Raw genomic sequence first — 26,343 nt, 5'->3', positions numbered from 1 at the left:
GAAACATATGTGCCCATGGAAGGATCATGGGGTAGTGTAGATTTCAAAATGTCTAAATTATGATCAGTGGGGTAGGGTGGGGATGCATTATGTATAACAAGGGGGAAATCTGGTAAAGAACAGAATGGTCAAAGCTTCTCAGGTGAGCGATGTGGCCCATGGGACTCTTGTTCCAATTATAAAGTCACTGAATTTGCGTCACTAATAATATACATTCTGATTTAATAAACCTTTATATCATTTTACTTTCACTGCTAATAACTAAAAATGATTATGATATTAATATTGTCTAAGTTTAAAATGTTCAAACAATATGTCTGTGCTAAACCCTATAGGTTTACAATGTCATTCCAGTGAGTTATCTCTTATTTATCTTTATCTAGACTCAGACCTTTTTTGTCAACATGCAGAATCTGAAGTCAGTTAAGATTATAGGAATAAGGTAAGTTGGTATGACATTTGTGAATAATAAGCATCGTTCAGATACAGTGTAAGTTAATCATGTTTTTGCTTTGTGTTTACAGTGAGAGCAGTACTGTGTTTAATCTACAAGTGAAGTTTAATACAAATCTCACGACAAAGTTGGAGGCTGAGTTGAGTACAGTTCTACAGAACATGTACCAAACAGGAGTACAGCTACAGGGAACTAAATATAGCGTACTACAAAGCCCTGTTGTATCAGTACTTTATAGTAAGTTTTCTAACTCGGTAGGATCTGGACACAATAGCTCATTATCAACGTGATGGGGTTACTTTGGCCTAATTTATACATACTGGTAATATGTTAATTTTGTAGAGCCTGCCCCATGTTTATTTTGTCTACCCACTGAAAAGTGTTACATCCAGGTGGATTACACCTATGTATGCAGGTAAGAATTTATATAAATGCCAAAATAAGCTTTTCTGAAGACAATATTTATAATCTCTCTTTTCTGTAAATTTCGGAAATATTTTTTTTTCATAGAAGAATAGTTTATTTCCAATTTTTTCCCAATAATTTAAGTCTTCTAAAGAATTTGTTATTTTTCTGTTTATTTGTCCAATGGAATGCAAGGTATGAGGCTATATATGGGTAATGGAGAAGCCATGCCTCATATACTGTAAACCAACCATTTTATTTGCATGTTAGAAATATCCAGCCTCACAATAATTTGTCTTTACACCTAAGAGGTTCAGATTCTACCAATGGTTAAGATCTTGAGGTCTATGACAAATACACAAAATAAATACTAATAAAAATGAATTTAGAAGTAGATCCTTAAGATTATAACATTAATATCAGCATGTATTAAATTTCTTGTTTTTCTTCTTTTGACAGACCAATTTCAGGTAAGTTACACATAATCTAAATGTATCGATGATAATTGTCTCTGAAAAGTGATTCTTCTAATGAAAAACATCATTTATTGTTTGGATTTATTTCGATAGTTTTTACTCAGTTTAATAGCTTTTTGTTAATTTTCAATTTTGTTTTAGTAAGCACCAGGAATGCAGTTCCTCTGAAAATAACAGTAACCCAGAGTTATGAAGCGTTTATGGCAGATACAGTGGATATAAAGTATGCCTTGTTTGAGAACTCAGTTATTTCAACTGTAAGTATAAATTATGCTTTCTGGCTAGCTCCAATAGTATGAAGCGAAAGAAAAGTGCAAGTTTCTTTAACCACATGAAAGTACTAGCTGAATGAAATGCAGTATCTTTGATTCAAGAACTTGGTGATGATCTTTTTCAGCTGAATGGACTACTGAACCTGACAGTGGTAGACAGAGTCCAGTTGTCAACAATATCGTGAGTGATTCAACGTGTTCAAGAATTATTAATTAATTAATACGAATTTAAAGTTTTTCCTACTTCAAGAATAAACAGGACATTTAATTGGCAGCTCTAAACTAATTTGTTACATTATGCTGATGACAGGTTTGTGCATTTCAGGGCTTTTTCCACTGGAACAAAATTACATGTGACAGTCTTCCTGAAAACTTCATCTGACCCAGATTTTGTGACCCTGATTGCCAGCAGGGTCAATGAGAGAATCGACACTGTAGGGTGCATAACTCTTGGTGGTAGCTGTGTACCTTTGTTAAGGAATACAGACATCTTTGATGGAACACAAGATGGTAAGTTTATTGTTTGCATAAAACACACTGCCATTGTTGTCTTCTTTATAATGTAATGTACTATCCCTCTGTTGACTTAGAAAAAATATAGAATTTTTAAGAAAACTCTGTTATAAATTTTTCATTAATAATGATGTAGTATTCACAATTGATGTAAACCACAATGCATCTTTGCTAAAGCAATAAATTTACATTCATTTTAGCTTTTAGCAAAAAAAAAACCTTAATTATTCTGTTTTACAGTTCCAGTAGTGTGCAAGACTTGCACCGAAAATGCAACCTGTATAATGGAGTCTTCAGGCTGGTGGAATTGTCTGATGTAAGTAGGTTTTTCTTTAGTTATAAAAATTTAAAATATTGCCTTCTTTGGATCAAGAAATATTGAATTATAAATTTGATAAATTAAACTAAGAATTTATTTTTTGTTTCTATGGTAACACCATTATTGACATTTCATTATAGGAGAAGTACGACTGTAATTCCCTCTACAACAACTGTCCTTCTGACGACCAAAACATCAACAGGTATCAGAATATGGTATAAGTAGAATTTTTAGCGAGGATTTAATAATTAGCGAGGGTGCCGAATTTCACTAAAAATGAATATCGCTAAAAATTATTTGTGTCTGAATTGTAATAGCTTCTTTAATGTGCATTTTAAAATCACTAAAATAACATCTCGCTAAAAATAAATAACCTGTTTTTAAGGACAAATCGCTAAATTTGCACCTCGCTAAAATTTCCACATATATGGTATCATGTCTTCTTATACTTTACACTTGCAATGCAATTGAACAATGTTCATAACTGGAGGGTAACAAAATGTTTCTCATTTACAGTTGCTGTTGTTTCAAGCACACTGACAGCAATCACAGAGGACAAGCAGATCCTTGTGGGGGTGGGGGTAGCAGTCCCCCTGGGGGCCCTTTTCCTTGCCCTCATTATTGTTCTTGGTGTTCTTCTTTGCAGGAAGTGGCATCACTGGAAAGTACAAAGGTTGGTGTTTTCAGCTCACCTGAGCCGAAGGCTCAAGTGAGCTTTTCTGATCACATTTTGTCCGTCGTCCGTCCGTCCGTCTGTCTGTCCGTCTGTAAACTTTTCACATTTTCGACTTCTTCTGAAGAACCACTGGGCCAATTTTGACCAAACTTGGTACTAGGCATCCTTATATGAAGGGGAATTTAAATTGTGAAAATGAAGGGCCAAGTCCCCTCACAAGGGGAGATAATCAAGAAAGGCAAAAAAATGGGGGGGGTCATTAAAAAATCTTCTCAAGAACCATTTGGCCAGAAAAGCTGAAACTTATGTGGAAGCATCCTTAGGTAGTGCAGATTCTAAATTGTAAAAATCATGACCCCCGGGGATAGGGCGTGGCTACAATAGGGAATCAAAGTTTTACATAGAAATATATAGGAAAAATCTTCTTCTCAAGAACCATTGGGCCAGAAAAGCTGAAACTTATGTGGAAGCATCCCAGGGTAGTGTAGATTCCAAATTGTTAAAGTCATGACCCCCGGGGGTTGGGCAGGGCCATAATGGGGGATCAAAGTTTTACATAGCAATATATAGGAAAAATCTTTGAAAATCTTCTTATAAAGAACCACTGAGCCAGAAAAGCTGAAACTTATGTGGAAGCATCCCGGGGTAGCGTAGATTCTAATTTGTTCAAATCATGATCCCCGGGGGTTGGGCGGGGCCACAATGGGGAATCAAAGTTTTACATAGAAATATATAGGAAAAATCTTCTTCGCAAGAACCACTGGGCCAGAAAAGCAGAAACTTATGTGGAAGCATCCTGGGATAGTGTAGATTCTAAATTGTTCTAATCATGTCACCCCCGGGGGTAGGGCGGGGCCACAATTGGGAATCAAAGTTTTACTATGTTGAATCAAAGCATCCTATGGTAGTGTAGATTTCAAATTGTTTAAATTATGGTCAGTTGGGTAGGGTGGGGTCACAATGTGTATAACAAGGGGAAATCTGGTAAAGAACGGAATGTTCAAAGCTTCTCAGGTGAGCAATGTGGCCCATGGGCCTCTTGTTCTATTTCTTGTAACCAGAAACTCCAGTTCATAATCGAAATAAATAAGAAGAGGACTGTAATATGATCATTTAATTTGTACTTGATAAAGAACAATTTGTACTATGGATCTCTTATTACAAGAGATTTCTTTATGTTTTGAAATTTATTATGATTGTAAAATTATATTTTTAGGGAAAGAATTCAGAACTATGCCATTAGCCCACAGTTTAGGAATCCTTCAAACAGAGATAGGGTAAGTCAGTGTTAGATTATTAAAAAAAAATTTTAATCTTTTCCACTTTAAAAAATGTATTACACTGTAACTTTGTGTTTCACCATAAGTACACTAGTATAGCAGGTTTTCTTGGCGGGTGTAATAATTGGTGTTTTGCTAGCTGAAAGGTATAACCAGCATTGACGTAATTTAATTTAGTGAACACATGGTTTAAACACATTGTAAAAGAACACTAAGAAGAACATTGATAATTTTAGCGATTAAAATTTTAGCCGGCTACTACCAAAATGCTAAAATAAGCTGAAATAAGCACCCCGCTAAAATAACCTCGCTCTACAGTATGTATGCTTGAACATTGCTTACCTTTAATTGAGCAATCTAAAGACTATTTTCTAGGACTATTGCTGTGTAGAATTACAGGGGTCTCCCCAAAAGTATGAGATATTGAAGTTGGCATGTTTTTCTGCACATCTTTCTAGTACCTGATTAAAAATGTCAGGGCTTTGATTGAAATAAACTTGCAACTAGAGTATGTTTGATGTCCAGTAGGTTGTGATATTATTTCAAGGTCACATATCAAGCTTCAAGGTCACATGGTACATGTACTGAGATTAAGTAAATTGGAGACCAGTTGGCAATAATTGTGAAATCTTTGAATGGACAAACCCTAACTTGCTGTTCTGATCTTTACTCAAGGTTATGTCCTAGAGTTCAAGGTCTATGGGGAATGAGATGTTGAAGGTTGTGTCTTGGCTTTACCTTAGAACCCTTGATTGAAATAAGTTGAAATGAATTCATACTTGAGAGTGTTGTTGTTGATGACCAAGAAAATTTGAAAGGTGAATTCTACTTGGAATCCTTGATTGATATGCATCAAGTTGAAATAACTAAATACTAGGGATTAAAAAGGCTGACATTGTAAGTATATTTCAAAAGGATGCACCTTGTAATTTGCTAAAAATCCACCAGCAACTAGACCCTGACCCCCTGCAGGGTTTTACACCCTTGAGGAATGGGGCTGTTTGGAGATTCAAATTTTATTTCCTCCCCCAGATATCAGATTGAAAGTATGATGCAAATCTTACAAAATCTAAAACAGTTTTACCTTTGATTAAAGAAAATATATTTATTAGTCCCTTTATATTAGCTAGGTTAAATTGCACAACATTCATGATTTTGATATATAAAAGACCATATACTTGCTTGTAGTGGTGAGTTGGAATATGACTTGGGGAGGGGGAGCATCCATTTCCCACCCCACCCCCCTCCACAATGTTAATTTCCTAAGAGATTTGAAATATATGCATGAAAATATTTGTTTTTCTGCAGATGGCCTTTCAACAACCTATAGGACCCATTAGACAACCCAATTCACAGGTAAATACCATATTTCCCCTATGATATTGATTGCAGTGTTATAATGACCTTAACTGTTTAACTGTTTAGTTGTTCATTAAAGATACAGTAGCATTCATTTGAAATGTTAGCATGGTAGATACACATGTACTTAAATTATCCAACTAGAGGCCTGTTCAACAGAGCGAACATTTGTGAGCGCTTGCCAAAATTCTGTATACCTCCAACAGAAATGTTCGCCAATGCTTGTGCTGTTGAACGGGCCTCTGATAAGATTTGAGTAAGACAATTCTGAACCTTAACAGTACCATACACAACTTTAAAAATTCATTTTGAACATTTAAAAAAAAGAAATAAAACCATGCTCAGATGTGCATGATTGATTGTCTTTGCCTAACATTGACCTTGAAATAATGAACTTTAAAATGGAGAGACTTTCATTCATAATTGGTATTCAAACAAAGTACATTCATGAACTGATGATAAGACTGAAGAGGGGAGACCAGGGAAAGTGACCTTGTGAAAAATGTTCATGATTTCATTCTGATTTTATAATGTTTCTTATAGATAAGACCTACCCTACGTAATGGTATACCACCCAGCTACCCACGCTTATATCCTGTTCTGGACCATCTACAAGGTAATCTCAATTTGTATAACAATTGCATTTAAAATGGCATTACTTGAATATAATTAATTCCCAAGTCATTTTAATTACATGTGTCTCAAAGAAAAAAAATGACTTGCCTGACATTACAATTTACAGAACACGCTGTATTGACACATTTTATAATTTTTGTTCACATGGTAAACTACAAACTTTTGAATTTGAAGTTCAGTTGCAAATATATATATGACTCAAAAGAGCAAATGAAATAATTTTTTGGTTAATATATTTGAATTAAAATAGTGATACTAAAAAATCAGATCTTTATGAATTTTTTTTTTTTTTTAAGTTTCCGTCTAAATTTTGACTGGGAACTGAGAGTGTGTTCAAATGTTTTATTGCATGTTGCTATTGATTGCAAACATTAGGTCTTGGTATAAAGAAATCTGTTCATAAGTGCAGGACAGAATTCTTAAATGTAGAGAGCAGAAATGAGTACACCTAATATTCCTGTCTTTATTTCAGACGATCGGAGGTCTGGACGCACATCAAGAAATAAGGATAATGTAAGTGTGGTTTTTTTTTTGGGGGGGGGGGGGGGAGGGGGGTGGGGGGGTGTCCTTCATAACTTGATTAATTGTATTGAGTTAATTTAAGGTGAACCAAAAAAAATTAACCTTAAACTTTTTTTTCTTGCAGTTTTCATTACAACGTCCTTTAGTAGATGAGAGACCTAGTCATCTATACTCTTAGGTTTGTGTTAAAAAAAATTTTGGCAGTTGACTAGAGCCTCTAACTTTTTCAACAATTAAAACTTTTTATAAACAATTTTATCAACAAATGTTAAGGAAATCAGATTTTATTTTAAAAAAAGTTTATTTTGAGTGAATAAAATTTATGCATGTTCCTAATTGTATTCTTCATACAAGTTTTAATATTGTTTGAATTATCTTCTTTTTACAGGACTTAGAGTAAGAGAAATGGTGAAAAGTGTTTTATAATTTTGCTGCAGTTAGTAGACATTTCCAAATCTGCTCTCTCAAGGTGTAAGCACATATCTCATCGGTGTCCGTGCAAGCATTGATTAATCATGAATTATCATCTATCATGATATACTATTTATTATATAATTATCAAAATTTAACTAATGAAGAGTTTTGTAATATAATGTACATATTGTTAACATTTTTATGTTGTTATTTGAATGTCTCAGATTGCTTATGTTCCATAAGATATATTTTTTGATCATTTACATAATAAGAAGATGTATTTTTGATATTGTTTACAAGTTAATATTTTTACAATCTGATATTATTAAAAAGTTGTATTTTTTGTATATATATTTTTAATATACATTGATTTGTTATTTATTATGTAGGTTAAGTTTACAATAATTATCACTTTATTTGTTAACCTTTACTGTTTTTGTTGATAATTAATTCTCAATAAACATTCCATTAAAATTTATCATTGATCTTTTGATTGATTGATTGTATATTGTTTAAGGTCCCTCTCGAGAATTTTTCACATATTGAGACGTCATCGTATGCCGGTGAAGGGCTTCAAATTTTGACCTTTACTCCGCACTCAGTGAGGGATCTTTATCGCGCCAACGCCTGCCGCTGACAAGGGGCCTCGGTTTTTAAGGTCTCATCCGAAGGACCCGCAACTTTCACTTCAAAGTGCCGAGCGCATGGCGAAGGAACAGTTGCTACCCATTTTAACGACTAGGTCAGTCGCGGCCGAGATACGAACTCACGATCACGGAGCCATTAATCTTTTGAAAAATTACTACTAGAGTAGGCGAAAGTGACTACCAAATGCGCTATGCTCTTTCTGAGAAATACTTTCAGAACATAAGCTTTATTCCTCTTACAGTTTGGTCTGATTTTAATTTAATTAACTTGACAATCTAGTAGACTACACTGAATTAGTAATTGTCTTGATAAGATTATGATGTTGCCGTAGTTATCTGTAAAATTCTTTTAAAAGACTACTCCATCTGAGTGCATTAAATCTTGCCACAAAAAGAGACTTAACAGAGATTAATTTATTTATTGCAGTAGTCCGAAATATCTGGGGTTTTCCATGCAGGCTTTTGTACGATTTTGATATATTTTACAGGAAAACGTTACAACAGGCGCCATTACGAAAACTGGGAATTCTCTGTCTCCAACCGGATTCAGCATTCTGGGTTGATTTTAGATACTTGCGAACCGAATTAAATGTCAAACCCACAAGATATCGACAGTACAATACTTTTAGTTTACTAATATAGTTTTTTATGGTTCATTTATATAATACATAATCTGGCAAAGAAAATTTTCATAGAATTTAGTTTTAAAAGAAAGAGGGCGTTTAAGGCGTGGACAATCCCCCGCTATGAGACAAAATGTTTCTCAATTTTCAAAATTCACAGAAAAGTTATATTTTTTTTTCTAAAATCATTCATGTTCTTAGTAATGCCATCTTCAAAACATTTAATCATTTCATTCTTTCATTCTACCGAACGACTTATTTTTTGATAATCTTTATTTCAAAGTGGACAGCTAAGCATATTTAGTGGAAAATGGGTTTACTAGAGCTACAAAAAATGAATTTTGAACAGGAATGGGTCAAGTGTCCATTCTCCGTTAACGCTTAAATGATGGAAACGTAAATGCGAAATCTATTTCATTCGTTCAAAAAATGGAATCTGAACTCATTCTATATAAAAATCGAAAAATTCTGAAAAAATGTACGCTCCAAGAAAATCTGTTCTTTTAAATCGCACTGACAGACATCCATAATGCATATACTTCGTAGCGTAGCGGTTAAAGCGGTCGGTCTTTGAGCAAACCCTGCGCTATGGAGAAAGTTCGAATCATACATGAAGCTTTTTCTTTTTTGTTTTTATATATCTTAAAAACACGAATGAAAAATAAATTATTAATAAAATATTAAAACAATGAAATACAGAATTAAATGTGTAAAAGATGATATAAACAGTATAATTTTGAAAAATATAACTTTTAGAATTGAGAAATGTCTTTTCTCAGAGCTGGGGGTTGTCCTCGCCTTGTACGCCTATATTCTTTGATCATTTTTGTATATCTTGATATGGACCTCTTCTTCTAAAGGAGGTCAAACTAATCTGAAAACGGCCACAACCCCCAGCCCATTTATGGACATACGCAAGGTACCTTACCTACTGATAATTTTTTAAAGATATTCTAAATTTAAACTTATAATACCATTGCATGTTCTTAGACAAAATAATCAGCATGCGTTACCAGGGGTTTTGAAAAGTATTAATTTTTTTTTTTAATTTTGCATTATTCAAAGAAAAATGTATAACAATTACAAAACATAAATTCCAGATCTTTTTTCATCAAAAACTGTATTAGAAGAGGTGTACAAATCCAGACATTAAAAATATTGCACACAGGTCCTTTATTTAGTGGAACTCTTCAACTCCAGGGAAGAACCCAATAAAGTGCAAACTACGTTGCGTATGACCTTCATCGATACTCTGATAAGAGAGATGACTCTTAGTGACATAAATATCTATTATTCCTTAAAAATTTGTCAACTTCAAGTGTCTTTTCTGTCCAATTTTGCACCCAAGCTATGCTTTAATTGTTTGTTTAACTAAGTACTGTATATCATTAAGGTTACAGAAACATATATACGAGTGGGCATATTTTTTTCATTAATTTTGTTGTTTCTGGGTCTTCTTTTTATGAAATTGAAATGCGTTTTCAGTGTATTTTTAACCGTAAGAGGACCTTTGTTCCAGTTGTTTGAAAAATGAAGAGACGACCGAAATATAAACCAAAATCTTGACTTTTCCTATTTAGTTTCTGGGAGAAAATTGTCCAAGTGCACAGGACTGTAGTTTTAAACTAGTTAATGATACCCCGCCTCCCATATGTATATAATGGCAGTGTCAATGTTTTGCTATGGGAAACCCAAAATATGTGTCGAATAAAAAAGGTAAAATAGGATGTCACAATGGCATTATGTAATAAAAATTCTGTGAAAGTCTCATCAAACTTCATTCAGTGGTATGAGAGTTGCGGATAAGAGATACGTAAGTACCTCAAAGCGTAACAGACTGACGTACGGACGTCGGACGGACAGACATCACGGTTACTATATACCCTACCACTTTTCAAACGGGAGGGGGGGGGTATAATAATAATGATTTAAATACGTACCCATTTTGTACAGTGTCCCGGGTAGCCACACTGGTTTGCCGCTAGATTCGACTCGCATCGAAGCAGCATTTTAGGTTCGAATATCTTGAAGTTTTTTTTTATTATTTGCTTGTAAGTTTTGATTTGGTAGTTAATAATTACTCTTTAAATAAAGTTGCAAAGTATATTTTATGAATTATTTTAAACATAACTTTTTATTTTTCAATGTGTTCACATTCTATCATTTATAGTGTTAACGTTGCAAAATAAAAACTAAAGGTACTGAGCTCACTAAATGATACCCCCGCCTCCCATATGGTTAAAATGGCTAAGGCCATGTTTTGCTCCGGGAGACCCGAAATAAGTGTCAGAACAAAAAGTAAAATAGGAGGTCACAATGACACTATGTAACAAACATTTTGTGAAAGTCTCATTAAATTTCATTCATTAGTATAAGAGGAGTTGCGGATAAGAGATGGGTACCCCAAAGCGTAACGAACAGACGGACGGACGGACGGACGGACGCACGGTCATCCCCATCACTATATACCCTCCCACATTTCAAGCGAGGGATATAATAAACATTAGTGTATTTGTATCTACCGGTACAAAGTTATGTTAATCTAAAAAAATTGATATATATCAAAAACTAGCTACTTTGTCTTTCTGTTGCATGCAATATTTCAATGCATTTGAAAACCGAGCATAAAAATTACATGTATTTAGTTTTTAGCTTCTTTTGTATTTTATTAAGATGTATCCTACAAAGCCAATTTTTCTTTCATGGTGCTTTTTAATTCAAACAATTATTTACAAATAAACAAACATTATTACAGAAATTCAATATCTAGTTGCGGTTGAGTTAGAAAGTGATCATAGGGAAATGGGACGTTATTTTTATTAGTTCAATAAAATGTTTTTAAACGATAACAAGAAAAAATAAATATGAGTAAAAATTTTAAAAAAAACTTGCCTTAATTAATTGTTGATATTATATATTATACTTCAATTTCATTTCTCATCAGATAATTGAAAATTGATGGTCATATAAAAGAGTTTACTACAGATACACCCCAGCTAGCTGCAGATCTGTAGCTCTCCGAAAAAATATATATTGATAGTCCGGTCTATCAATATATATTTTTTCGGAGAGCTACAGATCTGCAGCTACACCCCAGCCTGCAAGCTCCAGACAGCTCAGTATTACGTTACGCTACAACTCCATATCATTATTATAGCATTATTCGTAGGAGAATTGACACTGTATGGAGTTTGCCCATCCTGGGAATGTGTAAGTTATGATAGGAAATCGTCATGGTTTTCCGGATAATAATATGTTAAAAGTGCACATGGTGAATAAAAATTATGAAGTTTTTAGACTACTAGTAAAAATTGTTTTAAATTTGCTCTACAGCTGCAAACGACACAATGATATTTTTTGTCTACATTTTAATTTGCACCGCGGCTTGCAGCACAGCCTATACTCTGCAGAAACCATGGACATTATCACGTGACAAAGATCCAGGGTATCAGCACATTGTTCATTTTGAGAGGCCTACATCTTCATTTTGATGACAATAAATTCTTATCATTTACATGTTAACATATATTATTGAATTTATAGCTGAATCTATTTGATGAGCAAATGCACTGAAATTTCTACTTAATTTTTTTCAAAGATTATTTATTTCTTTTGCTTTGAAGACACACTGAAATAAAAAAGATCACTCTGTCAGCTTTGAATATCTTGTGCTTTCCTTGCATGGATGCTTTTAAAAATGTGAAAATGCTTTTTCAAAAGCTAAATTTTGTCTGCGGTCGATTTGCTGCTTTGCTTGTTAACATTATGAATTGATCTTTTCAATATTGGACAGGTATTGTAAGCCTTTTTAATTATGACGTCATAGTTACATGATGCAAGACAACATCCAATAAAGTCAATTTCACTGACGTCACAAAAGTATATGTTGTGTTTAACGTCACAATTATCACCATAAACAGAGGAACTAAGTAGAGCGCGGAACGGAGGTTAGTATGAGAAATACAAAAATGTAATTTTTGCTGCATTTTCCCATTAGATTTCCCGAATTACAATTTTTACGCATGTCTTTGGAGTGTATATTAATTTCATTTCATAATTTCTTTTGTAGAATTATTTCAATGTGAAAATGGATTACAGTGAAATACTTGATTTTAGTACCAACGGGGTGAGTATAGAAAACAGTGTCTTTTATTATTTTTCAATACAAAGTCGAAAATGATGACATGACAAATTAGTGCTCTTATTAATGATGTATTCCATTTTTATTGCTGGGCATTGTTGTTGTTACTTCTTTATAATAATTTTTCAATAATTAAATTAAATGCAAATGATCATTGTCATTATTTATCTTCTTCCAGGAGACCAAACTCGAAATTTTGAAATTTTCGTATAATTGGGCTGAGGAAGTTGAACGTCAAGAGAAGATGAAGGTGCAGGTAAGCATATTTGACTTTTGTCGGATGACATAAAACACTTGCTAAAAAAAAAATAAAATGATCATTCAGTCATTATAATAAAACCAAAGAACGAATTGCCTTAAGCAAATTTGATTCCGGTTTCGGTAAAAAAAAAAAAAAATTTTTTTGTGGACAACGATTTTGATTTCTTTTAACTAGCTCACATATAATATGGGATGAAACTCATTGAATTTATTTTCAAACTTTATATTAATTTTATTTGTTCAAGGCTTTTGAAGCAGAGGAAGAAGAGAGAAAGAAGGCTGTGCTGGGCATTATGAAAAAAGTTCATCGGGAATTGATTGTAAGGACTTTTGTATATATTTAATGTATAAAAGTTAGACCATTCAAGTTCCGCAGACGGATTGGTTTTGAGGTTATGAAATTAAGAATAAATTTTTTAAAACACAAAAATTATCAACAGATCAACAAATACCAAACCTTATTTTTGGGGTTTCAAACAACTAACAGAGATCTTAATTTACAACGTTTCTCAAATGATGATGAGGTATTCTAGAAATGTGCTGAAAATGTGTTTTTTCCCTTTTGGTTTGTGTTGGATTTTTTTGGATAAAGAGAAAGGTTTTCGAATTTAGGGGTGACGTTAAAGAAAGGAAAACTTGGATTGACCTTATGACGAATTCCTAAGACAATCTTTATATTTGATAGTCCACCATTTGCTGGATAAGAGATGCAAATCCTGTTCTATGCTCGACACTCAGAGCCATCGAGTCAGGCATGTAGCAACAGGGGAAGGGGGAGGGGCTCCCTCCACTTTCTCCCCAAAAATTACTTACTACTAATTACTACTATAGTATACTATGGGAAAGAAGTTTTAAGGGGATCAAAATCTTTTACGCTTACTATTCTCTATTTCCAGGTCAAAATATCACGGGTATTATGCATCTTTTGGTTTCAATTCGATTTCGATTCTGTCATATTTTCTCTCCAGCGGAGGGAAACATGTTTGCTTTTAAAACGCAAAATATAATCTTAGTTTGAGGAGTTGCATTCTTTTATAAATATTACCATCCCCCGAAATCCACCTGTAACTGTCCATTCTTTAGACAAAGACCTTTAATTTTGTTATTTGCATCTGGAAACACAATGGCTATTCAACAAATTGCTGTGCACCCCCAGCTTTCTTGTAACTGTCCATTCCATAAACAATGAATTTATTGTATGTATGCTACCTGTTTTGCACATTTTAAAAAACAAACTTTCTAGAACAAAGAATAATGTTCTAAGTAGGGCCCTCGATTATTATAGTTCTTTCTCTCACAGAAGGGACAGTTTTCGGCCTTTCTCCTTTACAGAGCTTGTGGTAGGAAGAGATTACATCTTAATTCAATTACACTTTACAAACAAGTAAAATTGATGCAGAGCATCAAATCGTTGCTTTGTTACAACGCATTTTGAAAAATTACGCACTTGAAAAAATTTTCAAAGTGTGTTAAATTTGGGACCAAATCAACGCACTTTGTAAGAATAAAATTTCTTTTCAAAGTGCGTTGATATTGACCATATTAACGCACTTTGAAAAAAATGTGTATGTCTTGGTCAGTATATTTGAAAATCTTAGGTGGGATAAATGATTTTTCCGGATGTGAAAGTGAGCGATTTTGATTTTTCCATACATTGAAAGTTCTTTCTCTCTTAAATGTGTCACTGTACTTTATTTTTTTCAAGTTTGCATGGGATCCATTTAATGTAAACTAAAATTTATTGAAAGTTTTCATCGTCATACCACTTATGCAAATACATTTATCTGGGTGTAGCATAGACATCGGTAGCAGGGGGGGGGTCTACACACAAATACTTTGCAAAGATATACATAATGACATTAAAAATTGGGGCTAACCTTGGGGGGACACTTTCAATTTGCTACCGACAGCTATGTATAAGAAAAAAGAGTTTGACTGAGAGACCTTCTATATACTCATCTTCTTGTTCTCAATGAAAGTAAATCAATACATGTAAAGAGCAAGAGCCACATTGAGCCTTATTTGGCCCTGAGAATTTCTGAAAAATAAAAACCGCTCAGTTTAGTTTTCAAATGCAGTAATTTATCACTTGGAGTGTTGGTGACCACGTATCTATTAATTGTGACGTAATTTCCCATCTAGACCTTGCATTATGATGTCATAAAATGCGTCATTTTCCCCATATCCTGTAAATTCCTTTGAAAATGACCTAAAGTTGAAGCATTTTTTCAATATTTCATATACAGCTTAACCTCTGATTCAAAATATGCAAATACGTAAGGAAAGCTCTGTTTCTGAAAATCAAAAAGCATGTTTTATTTTTTGGATCGTGGGCTGTGCTCATATTTTAGTTCTTTGCTGAAGGTAGTCAAATAGACATGTTTTCTGCAAATTTCAAGAACAATGCAATTTCTCAAACCTGTTTTCCAATATCTCAATTCTCAAAACGAAATTTTATTAAAGAAAATGAAAGCACCAAATGTGTACTTTATTTTGGTGTATGATATGGGAAGGAGGGCGTGTTAATTAATTGATAAAGTTACAGGGCCATTTTATGCATAAGATAATATTTTTTTTCAAAGTGCGTTAAATCTCCACATGGTAAAAAGAAAGTTTATGTACACTCTTAACGTACTTTGAAAAAATTTTTCAAAGTGCGTTGAGTATGTCCCAAATTTAACGCACTTTGAGAATTTTTTCAAAGTGCGTTAAGAGTGTACATAAACTTTTTCAAAGTGCGTCTAGTATGTCCCAGATTTAACGAAAAATGTTTGTGTCATTTTTTCAAAGTGCGTTATGGGGAGTACCGATTGTAGCTCTTTTTTTTATAACCATTAATTATCAATTCTTCTATGCGAAATGATAATGAAATTGAAAAATAATAACAGATTAAAACTACATAATTTTACAAATGTTATCAATTGAAAATTATTTTACTGAACTTTTTAATAATATTATTAATTTCAAAGTGAAAAAGATCTATTTTTAAAAATAATTTTCGTGCATTGGATTATCATTTTCTAATAGGACAATGCAGCCATTGTGAAGAAAATACAAAGACAATTGGCCAGAAAGATACGACAAACAGGACCTGTTCACAGAGAGCTTTTGGTAGGTACAATGATATAAGTATAAGTGTTATTTATACAGTTGAATTTTAGTATCTAAAACACTGCCTTCGTGAATACCATGCATAAATCTTAGTCACAAGAACATGCTAAAGTAATGTATGTCCCAGATTTAACGCACTTTGAGAATTTTTTTTCAAAGTGGGTTAATTTGGTCCCAGTTTTAATGCACTTTGAAAAATGTTTGTGTCATTCGCAGCTGCCTTTTTCAAACAAGTGTTTACTAGTTGCTGTAGGAAGTTTACATTGTATTTAATCACATTTTCAAACAAGTGTTTACTAGTTGGGCATCTTTTTAATTTTTTTTATTCACCAAGCACTTTTACCAGGTGCACATCATTATTATCTGGAAAATCACGACGATTTCCTTTCGTATCTTACACACTCCCTGGATGGGGAGTACCGATTGTAGCTCTTTTTTTTTATAACCATTAATTATCAATTCTTCTATGCGAAATGATAATGAAATTGAAAAATAATAACAACGATTAAAACTTAGTTTAAAGCAAGTTTTTAAAATATTTTACTTATAATTTTACAAATGTTATCAATTGAAAATTATTTTACTGAACTAATAAAATACACTATAATAATATTATTAATTTCATCATAAATAATAAAATTTCTTTTCAGGTGAAAAAGATCTATTTTTAAAAATAATTTTCGTGCATTGGATTATCATTTTCTAATAGGACAATGCAGCCATTGTGAAGCCAAAATACAAAGAGAATTGGCATTTTCTAAGATACTGACAAACAGGACCATCTGGCAGCTGTCCATTAAAATAAGGATAATTTATCTAAAGGAATATCAAATTAATTTTATCCTGTTCACAGAGAGCTTTTGGTAGGTACAATGATATAAGTATAAGTGTTATCTATACAGTTGAATTTTAGTATCTAAAACACTGCTTTCTTGAATACCATGCATAAATCTTAGTCACAAGAATATGCCAACACTTCTTTAAGTATTTTACAAACATATGTTGAATCCTCAGACATCTTGAATTTTTTTCTTTGATAGTACTGTAAAGTAATGAGTCTTGAATGCCACACATAAGTTATAGTCATTTGAACATGCCGAAGACTTCTTTAAGTATTTTACGATCATATCTTGAATTCTCAGATATCTTGAATTTTTTCTTTGATAGTACTGTAAAGTAATGCATGAGCAATAACAGATCCCTTTTGGGGCCCGTCAAAGAATTTCTGTTTTGTTACATCCAATTTTCAGATTCCCTTATGGAAATTTCCTATGGATCTGCTATTCTATAGAGAAAAGCCATACGTTAGGGTATATACTGAAAAAAATTATCTAGCATCCCACTTTTCCATTTACTTGGAACATCCTCTGATGATTTAATAAAATCATCATACAGTCTATAGATATTTAATTAAACTGATAAATAAGTTGTCCAACAAGAAAAATTTTGAAATCTAGTTTAATAAAAATTTTATTTACTAGGACACAATGAAAAAAAGAGCCAGTATTAACTTGCCAGAACAAACGGAGATGCGGAGAGCCAAAACCATCATGGCAGCTGTCCATTTAGAGCTTTTGGTAGGAAGTGATTACATTGTAATTTAATTACACTTAATAGATAATTTATCTAAAGGAATATCAAATTAATTTTATCATACTTGTAAATCATATTTAACACTCTTCCTTAAAATAAGGTTTGAAGTTTCTACTTAAGCTTTAAAAATTATTAAAACTGTCCCACAGTTCATCTGTTAATTGAAGACGGAGGTATTTTTAGGGTCATCTAACTTTATCATAAATCTTCAATTTATTCCCTCATGGAAATTATTCCTATGGGTCTTTCATGCTATAAAGATTAATCATAAATCTTCAATTTATTCCCTTATGAAAATTATACCTATGCGTCTTTCATGCTATAAAGATTAACCATATATGTTTAGAGTATACATGTATATTGGATAATAAATATTTTGCATCCCACTTCTCCAATTACTTGGTACATCCCCTAATGATTTAATAAAATGACCATTTAGTCTTTAGAAATTTAATTAAACTGATAAACAAGTTGTCCAACAAATAAAATTTGGAAATCTTGTTTAATAAAAATTTTATTTACTAGGACACAATGAAAAAAAGAGCCAGTATTAAATTGCGAGAACAAACGGAGATGCGGAGGGCCAAAATCATCATGGCTGCAGTCCATTCAGAGCTTTTGGTAGGAAGTGATTACATTGTAATTTAATCACACTTTATAGATAATTTATCGAAAAGAATATCAAATTAATCTTATCATATTTTTAAAGCATATTTTACACTCCTCTTTAAAATAAGGTTTGAAATTTCTACTTAAGTTTTAAAAATTAAAACTGTCCCAAATTAAGTTTTTCTGTAAATTGATGACTGAGTTATTTTAAGGGTCATCTAATTTCACCATAAATAATCAAATTTCTTTTCAGGTGAAAACATTTGAGTTTTTAAAAAATAACAATTTTGATGCATTAGATTATCATTTTCTAATAGGACAATGCAGCCATTGTGAAGAAAATACAGAGAGAATTGGCCAGAAAGATACGACAAACAGAACCTCTTCACAGAGAGCTTTTGGTAGGTACAGTGATATAAGTATAAGTGTTATCTATACAGTTGAATTTTAGTATCTAAAACACTGCCTTCTTGAATACCATGCATAAATCTTAGTCACAAGAACATGCCGACACTTCTTTAAGTATTTTACAAACATATCTTGAATCCCCAGACATCTTGAATTTTTTCCTTTGATAGTACGGTAAAGTTATGCATGAGTAATATCAGATCCCTTTTGGGGCCCGTCAAAGAATTTCTGTTTTGTTACATCCCATTTCCAGATTCCCTTATGGAAATTTTTATGGATCTGCCATTCTATAGAGAAAAGCCATACGTTTGGGTATATATTGATTATGATTTAATAAAATCATCATACAGTCTATAGATATTTAACTAAACTGATAAATAAGTTGTCCAAAAAGTAAAATTTGGAAATCTAGTTTAATAAAAAATTTATTTACTAGGACACAATGAAAAAAAGAGCCAGTATTAACTTGCGAGAACAAACAGAGATGCGGAGAGCCAAAACCATCATGGCTGCGGTCCATTCAGAGCTTTTGGTAGGAAGTGATTACATTGTAATTTAATCACACTTTATAGATAATTTATCCAAAGGAATATCAAATTAATGTTATAATATTTGTAAGTCATATTTAACACTCCTCCTTAAAATAAGGTTTGAAATTTCTACTTCAGTTTTAAAAATTAAAACTGTCCCACAGTTCATCTGTAAATTGATGACTGGGGTATCTTTAGCGTCATCTAAGTTGATCATAAATCCTCAATTTATTCCCTTATGGAAATTATTCCTTAGGGTCTTTCATGCTGTAAAGACAAGCCATACGTTTAGAGTATATATATTGAAAAATAAATATCTTGCATCCCACTTCCTCAATTAATTGGTACATTCCCTAATGATTTAATAAAATTATCATACAGTTAAAAAGAAATTTAACTAAACTGATAAATAAGTTGTCCAACAAATAAAATTTGAAAATCTAGTTCAATAAAAATTTTATTTACTAGGACACAATGAAAAAAAGAGCCAGTATTAACTTGCGAGAACAAACGGAGATGCGGAGAGCCAAAACCATCATGGCTGCGGTCCATTCAGAGCTTTTGGTAGGAAGTGATTTTATTGTAATTTAATTACACTTTATAGATAATTTATCCAAAGGAATATCAAATTAATGTTATAATATTTGAAAATCATATTTAACACTCCTCTTCAAAATAAGGTTTGAAATTTCTACTTATAAGTCTTAAAAATTAAAACTGTCCCACAGTTCATCTGTAAATTGATGACTGAGGTGTTTTTAGGGTCATCTAACTTTATCATCAATCATCAATTCATTCAATTTATTCCCTTATGGAAATTATTCCTATTGGTCTTTCATGCAGTAAAGATAAGCCATACATTTATAGTATATATATTGAAAAGTAAATATCTTGCATCCTACTTTCTCAATTAATTGGTAAATTCCCTAATGATTTAATAAAATCATCATACAGTCTATAGATATTTAATTAAACTGATAAATCAGTTGTCCAAAAAATAGAATTTGGAAATCTAGTTCAATAAAAATTTTATTTACTAGGAAACAATTAAAAAAAGAGCCAGTATCAACTTGGGAGAACAAACGGAGATGCGGAGAGCCAAAACTATCATGGCAGCTGTCCATTCAGAGCTTTTGGTAGGAAGTGATTTCATAGTAATTTAATTACACTTTATAGATAATTTATCCAAAGGAATATCAAATTAATGTTATCATATTTGTAAATTATATTTAACACTTCTCCTTAAAATAAGGTTTGAAATTTCTACTTAAGTTTTAAAAATTAAAACTGTCCCACAGTTCATCTGTAAATTGATGACTGAGGTATTTTTAGGGTCATCTAACTTGATCATAAATCCTCAATTTATTCCCTTATGGAAATTATTCCTATGGGTCTTTCATGCTGTAAAGATAAGCCATACGTTTAGAGTACGTATATATATTGAAAAATATATATCTTGCATCCCAATTCCTCAATTAATTGGTACATTCCCTAATGATTTAATAAAATCATCATACAGTCTATAGATATTTAATTAAACTGATAAATCAGTTGTCCAAAAAATAGAATTTGGAAATCTAGTTCAATAAAAATTTTATTTACTAGGACACGATTAAAAAAAGAGCTGGTATTAACGTACGAGAACAAACGGAGATGCAGAGAGCCAAAACCATTATGGCAGCTGTCCATTTAGAGCTTTTGGTAGGAAGTAATTACATTGTAATTTAATTACACTTTATAGATAATTTATCTAAAGGAATATCAAATTAACTTTATAATATTTGTAAATCATATTTTACACTCCTCCTTAAAATAAGGTTTGAAATTTCTAGTTAAGTTTTGACAATTGAAACTGTCCCACAGTTCATCTGTAAATCGATGACTGAGTTATTTGGACACGCAAACGACATTTTTATAAATTTATGCAATATTTTGCAGAACAAAAGTACATGTTTTGCTTTAAAATGTATTTGTTATTACTCAATTGCTCACTTTCCGTACTTTTTTGATCAGATATCTGACACACAAGAAATTAAATTGGTGTGGCCTAGTACTAACTGTAGTTCTATAGCATGTGTAGCTGCAGAACTGTAGCGTTATGGTTTTATATATTTGTCTTTGACCATAACTTTACAGATCGCGTAATGTAAAAAAGGTGCAATTTACGGCGAAAGATTTTTTGTGCACTTTTGGTGAGAATTTCTCCACATTTCAGCATTGGTCAATCAACTACCGTTCACTCCCTCTTTCTAGACACATTTTTACCAAGCTGTGTATTTCATCCACCTTCTGACCTTTTATATTCGTCTCTACAAGCGACAAACTCGCTTGAGGTGAATTTTCAGCAATTTAAAAGCCAATTCAAATCACGTGCGTTAATCATTTTCAGAGACGACTATGAAGGGTAGGGAGGTGGATAAAAAATAGAGATTGGTTAATGAATGTGTCTAGAATACGGGAGCGAAAGATATTTGGTTGACCAATGCTGGAATGTGGAGAATTAAATTCTCTCCCAAAAGTGCGCAAAAAATCTTGCGCCGTAAATTGCACCTTTTTTTGCATTACGGGATCTGTAGCGTCATGGTCAAAGACGAAGGTAAAAAAAAAAATCATTATTCTACAGTTCTGCAGTGATAGCATATGTAGCTGGCCATCTTTAAAAAAAAATGGGATGGACGAAGAGTTGTAGAGCCACCCATTGGAAAAAATTATATTTAAAAAAGTGCACTGTTTCTTGATTTCTCTTTCCATTTATTTCTGGTGCTACATGTACATGTATTTAAAAAAAAATTACGAACCTCATGTTCCTAACAAATGCTTTCATTACTTACACAGCAAAGCATTTCCCAAAACTGTTACGTTGTTTATTGCCCTTCTGGGCTTGAAATTGAGACTATCGAAAATTTCGCCCAGTAATCATACTAATATACCATAGGATTAGCATATTTAATGACAGGATAATTTGTTCCAATGCGTTTTATGTTTTGACTTGTACATACAGTTTTGTAGGAGTACAATAATCTGGTAGAAAAAGGGGAGACAGTGCACTTCTTGGCGCGAAAAAATATACAATCTTCTCTATGGGTGTCACTGTAAAGCTCTCTGAGGTCGTCCATCCCAATTTCTTTTTCAGACCAGCTAGCCTTACACAGAATTTAGCATTTTCTTAATTCTTTTTATTATATTATATTTAAAGAATTCCAACTATATATACATGGCAAAAATGAAGATAACAGATGATGAAAGTGCTGAATCATTTGTACCCCGAAAGCTTTTTCTGTTCAACGTGGATTTTTTTAAAGACAATACTCAGGTAAAATTCAGTCAAGTTTTTATTTCATGCTGTATAAAGGCGATGCTCAATACACATCAGTTTTTTTAGATAACATCTATTAACAAATACAAAACTGACTAATTCTTTCTCTTTAGAATGCAATGCAAAAAGAACCCGTGTCCATTCCAATGGCCTCTTCTGCACTGGCTTCAGATGAAAACCATGAACTTATCAAAGAAAACGTAAGCTCACACTCTGTTATCTAGTTCTTTTGGAGGACATTGTTAGATTTACATGTAACATTTTTGCTAAATATGACTGTCTTTTGAAGACAACATTTCAGAAACAAAAAATATGTCTGCAAAGTTTTTTTTTAATTTTTCTTTTAGAAAATCTTTCCTGCAAAAAGAAGAGGACTCAAAAGACGCATCATGAAGTTTCTTGGCTTTAAATAGACATTTAAAAAGTATATGAAAATTCATCCAGAGACCATTTCTTGAACATCTCTTTTGCTTCAAGTTTGATTTTGAAGAAAAATGTTATGGTAAAAATTTGATAATAGATTATTGTTAAAATCATTGTTTTGTCTGTTTTTATTTTTTGAAGAGCCACACTTTAATCAGTCTACTGAGGACAGAGTTTCTACGTTCAACACTTCTAAATTTGAACGGACTTGTCCTGTGTGGCACTTGTGCATCTGGTAAACTTGAATCTACACTACTTCAGCATGTTTCCATGTAAATATGACCAATCATCGTTTTGCTGTTTTTGATCAGGTCTTTTTTTTTAGTATATTTCCTATATACTCCTTTCTAAAACTTGGATCGTCCATTTTTGCCCCACCGGCCTATACCCTTGAGGGCGATGATTTGAACAAACGTGAATCTACACCACCTGACAATGATTCCACATGAGTTTCATTTTCAAATTAGCACAGTGGTTCTGGAGGTGAAAATGGGAAAAGTTTACAACAAAGACGATGTCTAATGCCAACATCGATGACAGACAACGGACAAAGAACTATATGCGGGATATTGCATATATTTGCCCCCACAAAAGTCAAATTTTGAAAACTTCCTGAAATGTGCTGAATTCAATAAATTGTATGAGAAATATAAATTAACAGTAAATATTATAGTGTCAAAGCAGTGTATTCACAATTTTTGTTTTTATGACGTCACAAACTAGTCCGATTTTATATCCTTTTTCAGAAAGACGACAAAATGGATGAAATTTCAACAATTTTAGCTTTAAAATGTATAGAGCGCAAGGTTGCTCAGGAACAATATTTAAATATTTCATTGATATTATCATTCTACACATTATATCAAAAAATCGATCCTGAACACACATGCGCTCGGTGACTTTTACTCAAAATATCGACGAAATATGTACAATTTTCTGTAAAATTCATAAAAAAAACCCTGACATTTACGTCATGTTTGTGACGTCATTACGTACATATGGCGTCATTACTTGTGAAAATATTCAGTGCTTTGAAGTCAGTATATACTCCCCTGTTTAAGAACTTAATTAAATATATCTCCATCAAAGTTTGATTTGGGGGGCAAATATTGGTTATTACCGAATAAAGTTCTTTCGACCAGAAGAGCTCATTCAGTTGAGCTAAAAAGCGACTGTAATAAGTCTATATGCTGCATATTTTTGTTGTATGGTTCTTTGGATCATACTTGAAAGGTTTAAAGCCTCTGATTACATGTCCTTAGAGTGTTGAATGTGAAAGTATTACAACTGAAAATGTCATGACTTCTAAGTCATTTGACCTTGTCTAAACGAAGTAGTTTATCACCTGATGTGCCTACCTGATTTGGACTGAGATTGATTTTACCATAAATTATCTTATAGCTAAAGTCTCACTGTTTTAAGTAACTTACATAATTTATATTTTAACAAATATAATCTGAAGGATGAATTATGTATAGAACGCATGCTCTTACAAATGTCTATTGATTTCTGGAGTTTTCTAAAGTATAATGCCTTCTGATTCTGATAAAAGAGGAAAAGAGAAAGAAAATCAACTTCAATGTCCAAGGCAAAACTTTGACAATCTTGGATTGTATCTATATATAAAAAAAATATTGAAAACTTGAAGTTTAGAATATATATAGTTTTTGGTCAACTTTGAAGTGACCTTGAGACCTTATTCTTTGCCCCAGGGAGATGCCTTGAACAATTTTTAATCTAAAATACATCCACATCCTTTTCAAGATGCATCCCTGTGTATACTTTTTGTGATAGTCTACAAAGTGGTTCTTGAGAAGAGTATTTTTTAGTTTTCTTATTTATCTCCGCTTGATTAAGGATCATATCCGTAGTATAAACGAGAGCTCTTGGGCCAAGGATCCTCTGTGACAAATTTGAAAACTAGAAGTCTCTGACAAGACCATAGCTCTACTGCCTTATAATTATAGCATTCCACTTGGACTTGAAACTTTGCAACTGCAATAAGTATTAGACATGGGAACATCATTAAGTCGTGTTCATTAGTTTGTTCAAAACATGGACTCCAAAGGTTGGACACGGAACAACTCAAGTTTTACAGAGGGGAATATATAGGGGAGAAACTGCAAGGCTAGTTTGACTCTGGTGAGTGTTGTGGCCCATGGACTTCTTGGTAAAATAAAATGATTTAAATTCTTTCCTAGAAGTAAAATGAATTGAAATAAATGTCTCAGAAGAAAAATTAACCAATAACTGGAACTTTAATCTGGTTAACAAATTAAGTTTGCATACATGAATACTGATACAAGTCAAAATTTTTATTTTGAATAGCTTGTCATTTATAATACATCATCCAAAATTTGCGGAATTGTATTATTTATTCAAAACATATGGTAAAAACTTTGTCTTGTTTATATCAAAATTATTTCAAAAGCTAGATTTAAAATCTTGACTCAAGTCTGTTCTCAGTTTATAGTCTTGGAACCTGGTTACAATGTATGTGTAAATTAGTAATTCCTGGCAGGGCCCTAGAATTTGTGTCTTCCAGGTCGAAGATTGTTTAAGGAGGGAGGAATGTAGAAGTTCGGTCTTTACGGACCATGGCTGTGGGCCTGGATAGCTCAGTGGTTAGAGCACCTGACTAGTAATGCAGGGGTTCCGGGTTTGATTCCCTGTCAACCCATGTTTTCCTCATTCATTTCTTCTTTCCTATTACAGTACAGTGACCTTAACCTTTCTGGAATGACCCTGGGGCAAGATCAATATACATAAGTATACAAGCCTCCTCTAATGTTCTCTATTTCAAGTCCTTTAGTCAGGACAAGCAATTGAATATTATTCTTTGAACTTGATCAACATTTTGTCCCTTCTAATTACTGGTGGTCAAATCAATATATATTATTAGAATCATTTCATTCAATGTTGAAATTCAGTTTTGCCTGTCTACAATATATTTTTAACACTCAGCCATTATCTTTCTCCTGTACACTTCTTCACAATACTGAGACCAAATTGTTCTCTTCATTTCCTCATTCAATGCAGCTTGACTTTAAAAATCAAAGTCTTTCTTTGGTTGCCTAATGATGCTTATATAAGTAAATACAACACTAAAAGCTGTAATGGTTTTTCCTTAAATTGTGACCACAACAATGAACAAGGTTGGGTCATGTATAATTTCAACACAAGGTTTTTAGGTCAACTCCTCCCAATTTTATGCTTCATTTCAAGTATGAAAAGGTGTGCAGTGCAAAAGGCATATCAACTGGCAATTAGGTTTAATACTCTGAAATTTTACGATGATAATTTGAACAATTAAGTTTAGCTTAGAATATCTAAATGAGGTCACCTACTTTTCGAT

At 32.6% G+C, this 26,343-nt stretch overlaps 3 protein-coding genes and 1 long non-coding RNA gene across 5 annotated transcripts; all 4 read left to right on the top strand.

Annotated features, from left to right (window-relative positions):
- The first annotated feature begins 387 nt into the window (after window positions 1–387).
- LOC134235255 (uncharacterized) lies at window positions 388–1,528 on the top strand. The gene is made up of 4 exons (XM_062717387.1): window positions 388–442; window positions 525–691; window positions 797–869; window positions 1,477–1,528. The coding sequence occupies exons 1-4, from the start codon at window positions 405–407 to the stop codon at window positions 1,526–1,528; spliced, it is 330 nt and encodes a 109-aa protein (XP_062573371.1). The 5' UTR covers window positions 388–404.
- Window positions 1,476–7,556, top strand: LOC134235258 (uncharacterized). Of its 2 annotated transcripts, none has more exons than XM_062717390.1 (12): window positions 1,476–1,592; window positions 1,733–1,788; window positions 1,933–2,117; window positions 2,361–2,436; window positions 2,583–2,641; window positions 2,956–3,112; window positions 4,332–4,392; window positions 5,704–5,751; window positions 6,298–6,370; window positions 6,863–6,903; window positions 7,037–7,090; window positions 7,301–7,556. In XM_062717390.1, the coding sequence occupies exons 1-11, from the start codon at window positions 1,536–1,538 to the stop codon at window positions 7,088–7,090; spliced, it is 867 nt and encodes a 288-aa protein (XP_062573374.1). In that variant the 5' UTR covers window positions 1,476–1,535; the 3' UTR covers window positions 7,301–7,556. The 2 variants fall into 2 exon arrangements, with proteins under 2 accessions (XP_062573374.1, XP_062573373.1); XM_062717389.1 differs by having other exon boundaries at window positions 2,580–2,641.
- A 5,107-nt stretch (window positions 7,557–12,663) lies between these two features.
- On the top strand, window positions 12,664–13,308 carry LOC134235259 (uncharacterized). Its single transcript, XR_009985363.1, has 3 exons — window positions 12,664–12,722; window positions 12,916–12,993; window positions 13,244–13,308. It is a non-coding gene; the product is annotated as an uncharacterized LOC134235259 (long non-coding RNA).
- Window positions 13,309–17,572: 4,264 nt separating this feature from the next.
- Window positions 17,573–22,789, top strand: LOC134235254 (uncharacterized). The gene is made up of 9 exons (XM_062717386.1): window positions 17,573–17,686; window positions 18,228–18,323; window positions 18,629–18,712; window positions 19,156–19,251; window positions 19,718–19,813; window positions 20,290–20,385; window positions 20,855–20,950; window positions 22,446–22,562; window positions 22,679–22,789. Exons 1-9 carry the CDS (start codon window positions 17,597–17,599, stop codon window positions 22,787–22,789), a joined length of 882 nt encoding a protein of 293 aa, XP_062573370.1. The 5' UTR covers window positions 17,573–17,596.
- Window positions 22,790–26,343: the final 3,554 nt, after the last annotated feature.

This window comes from Saccostrea cucullata, unplaced genomic scaffold (genome assembly GCF_032062105.1).
Source record: "Saccostrea cucullata isolate Sc308-1 unplaced genomic scaffold, CSIRO_AGI_Scuc_v1 ctg4480, whole genome shotgun sequence".
NCBI classification, from domain to species: domain Eukaryota; kingdom Metazoa; phylum Mollusca; class Bivalvia; order Ostreida; family Ostreidae; genus Saccostrea; species Saccostrea cuccullata.
Note: the sequence above shows the minus strand (reverse complement) of the source record. Positions and strands in the feature narration are given on the sequence as shown.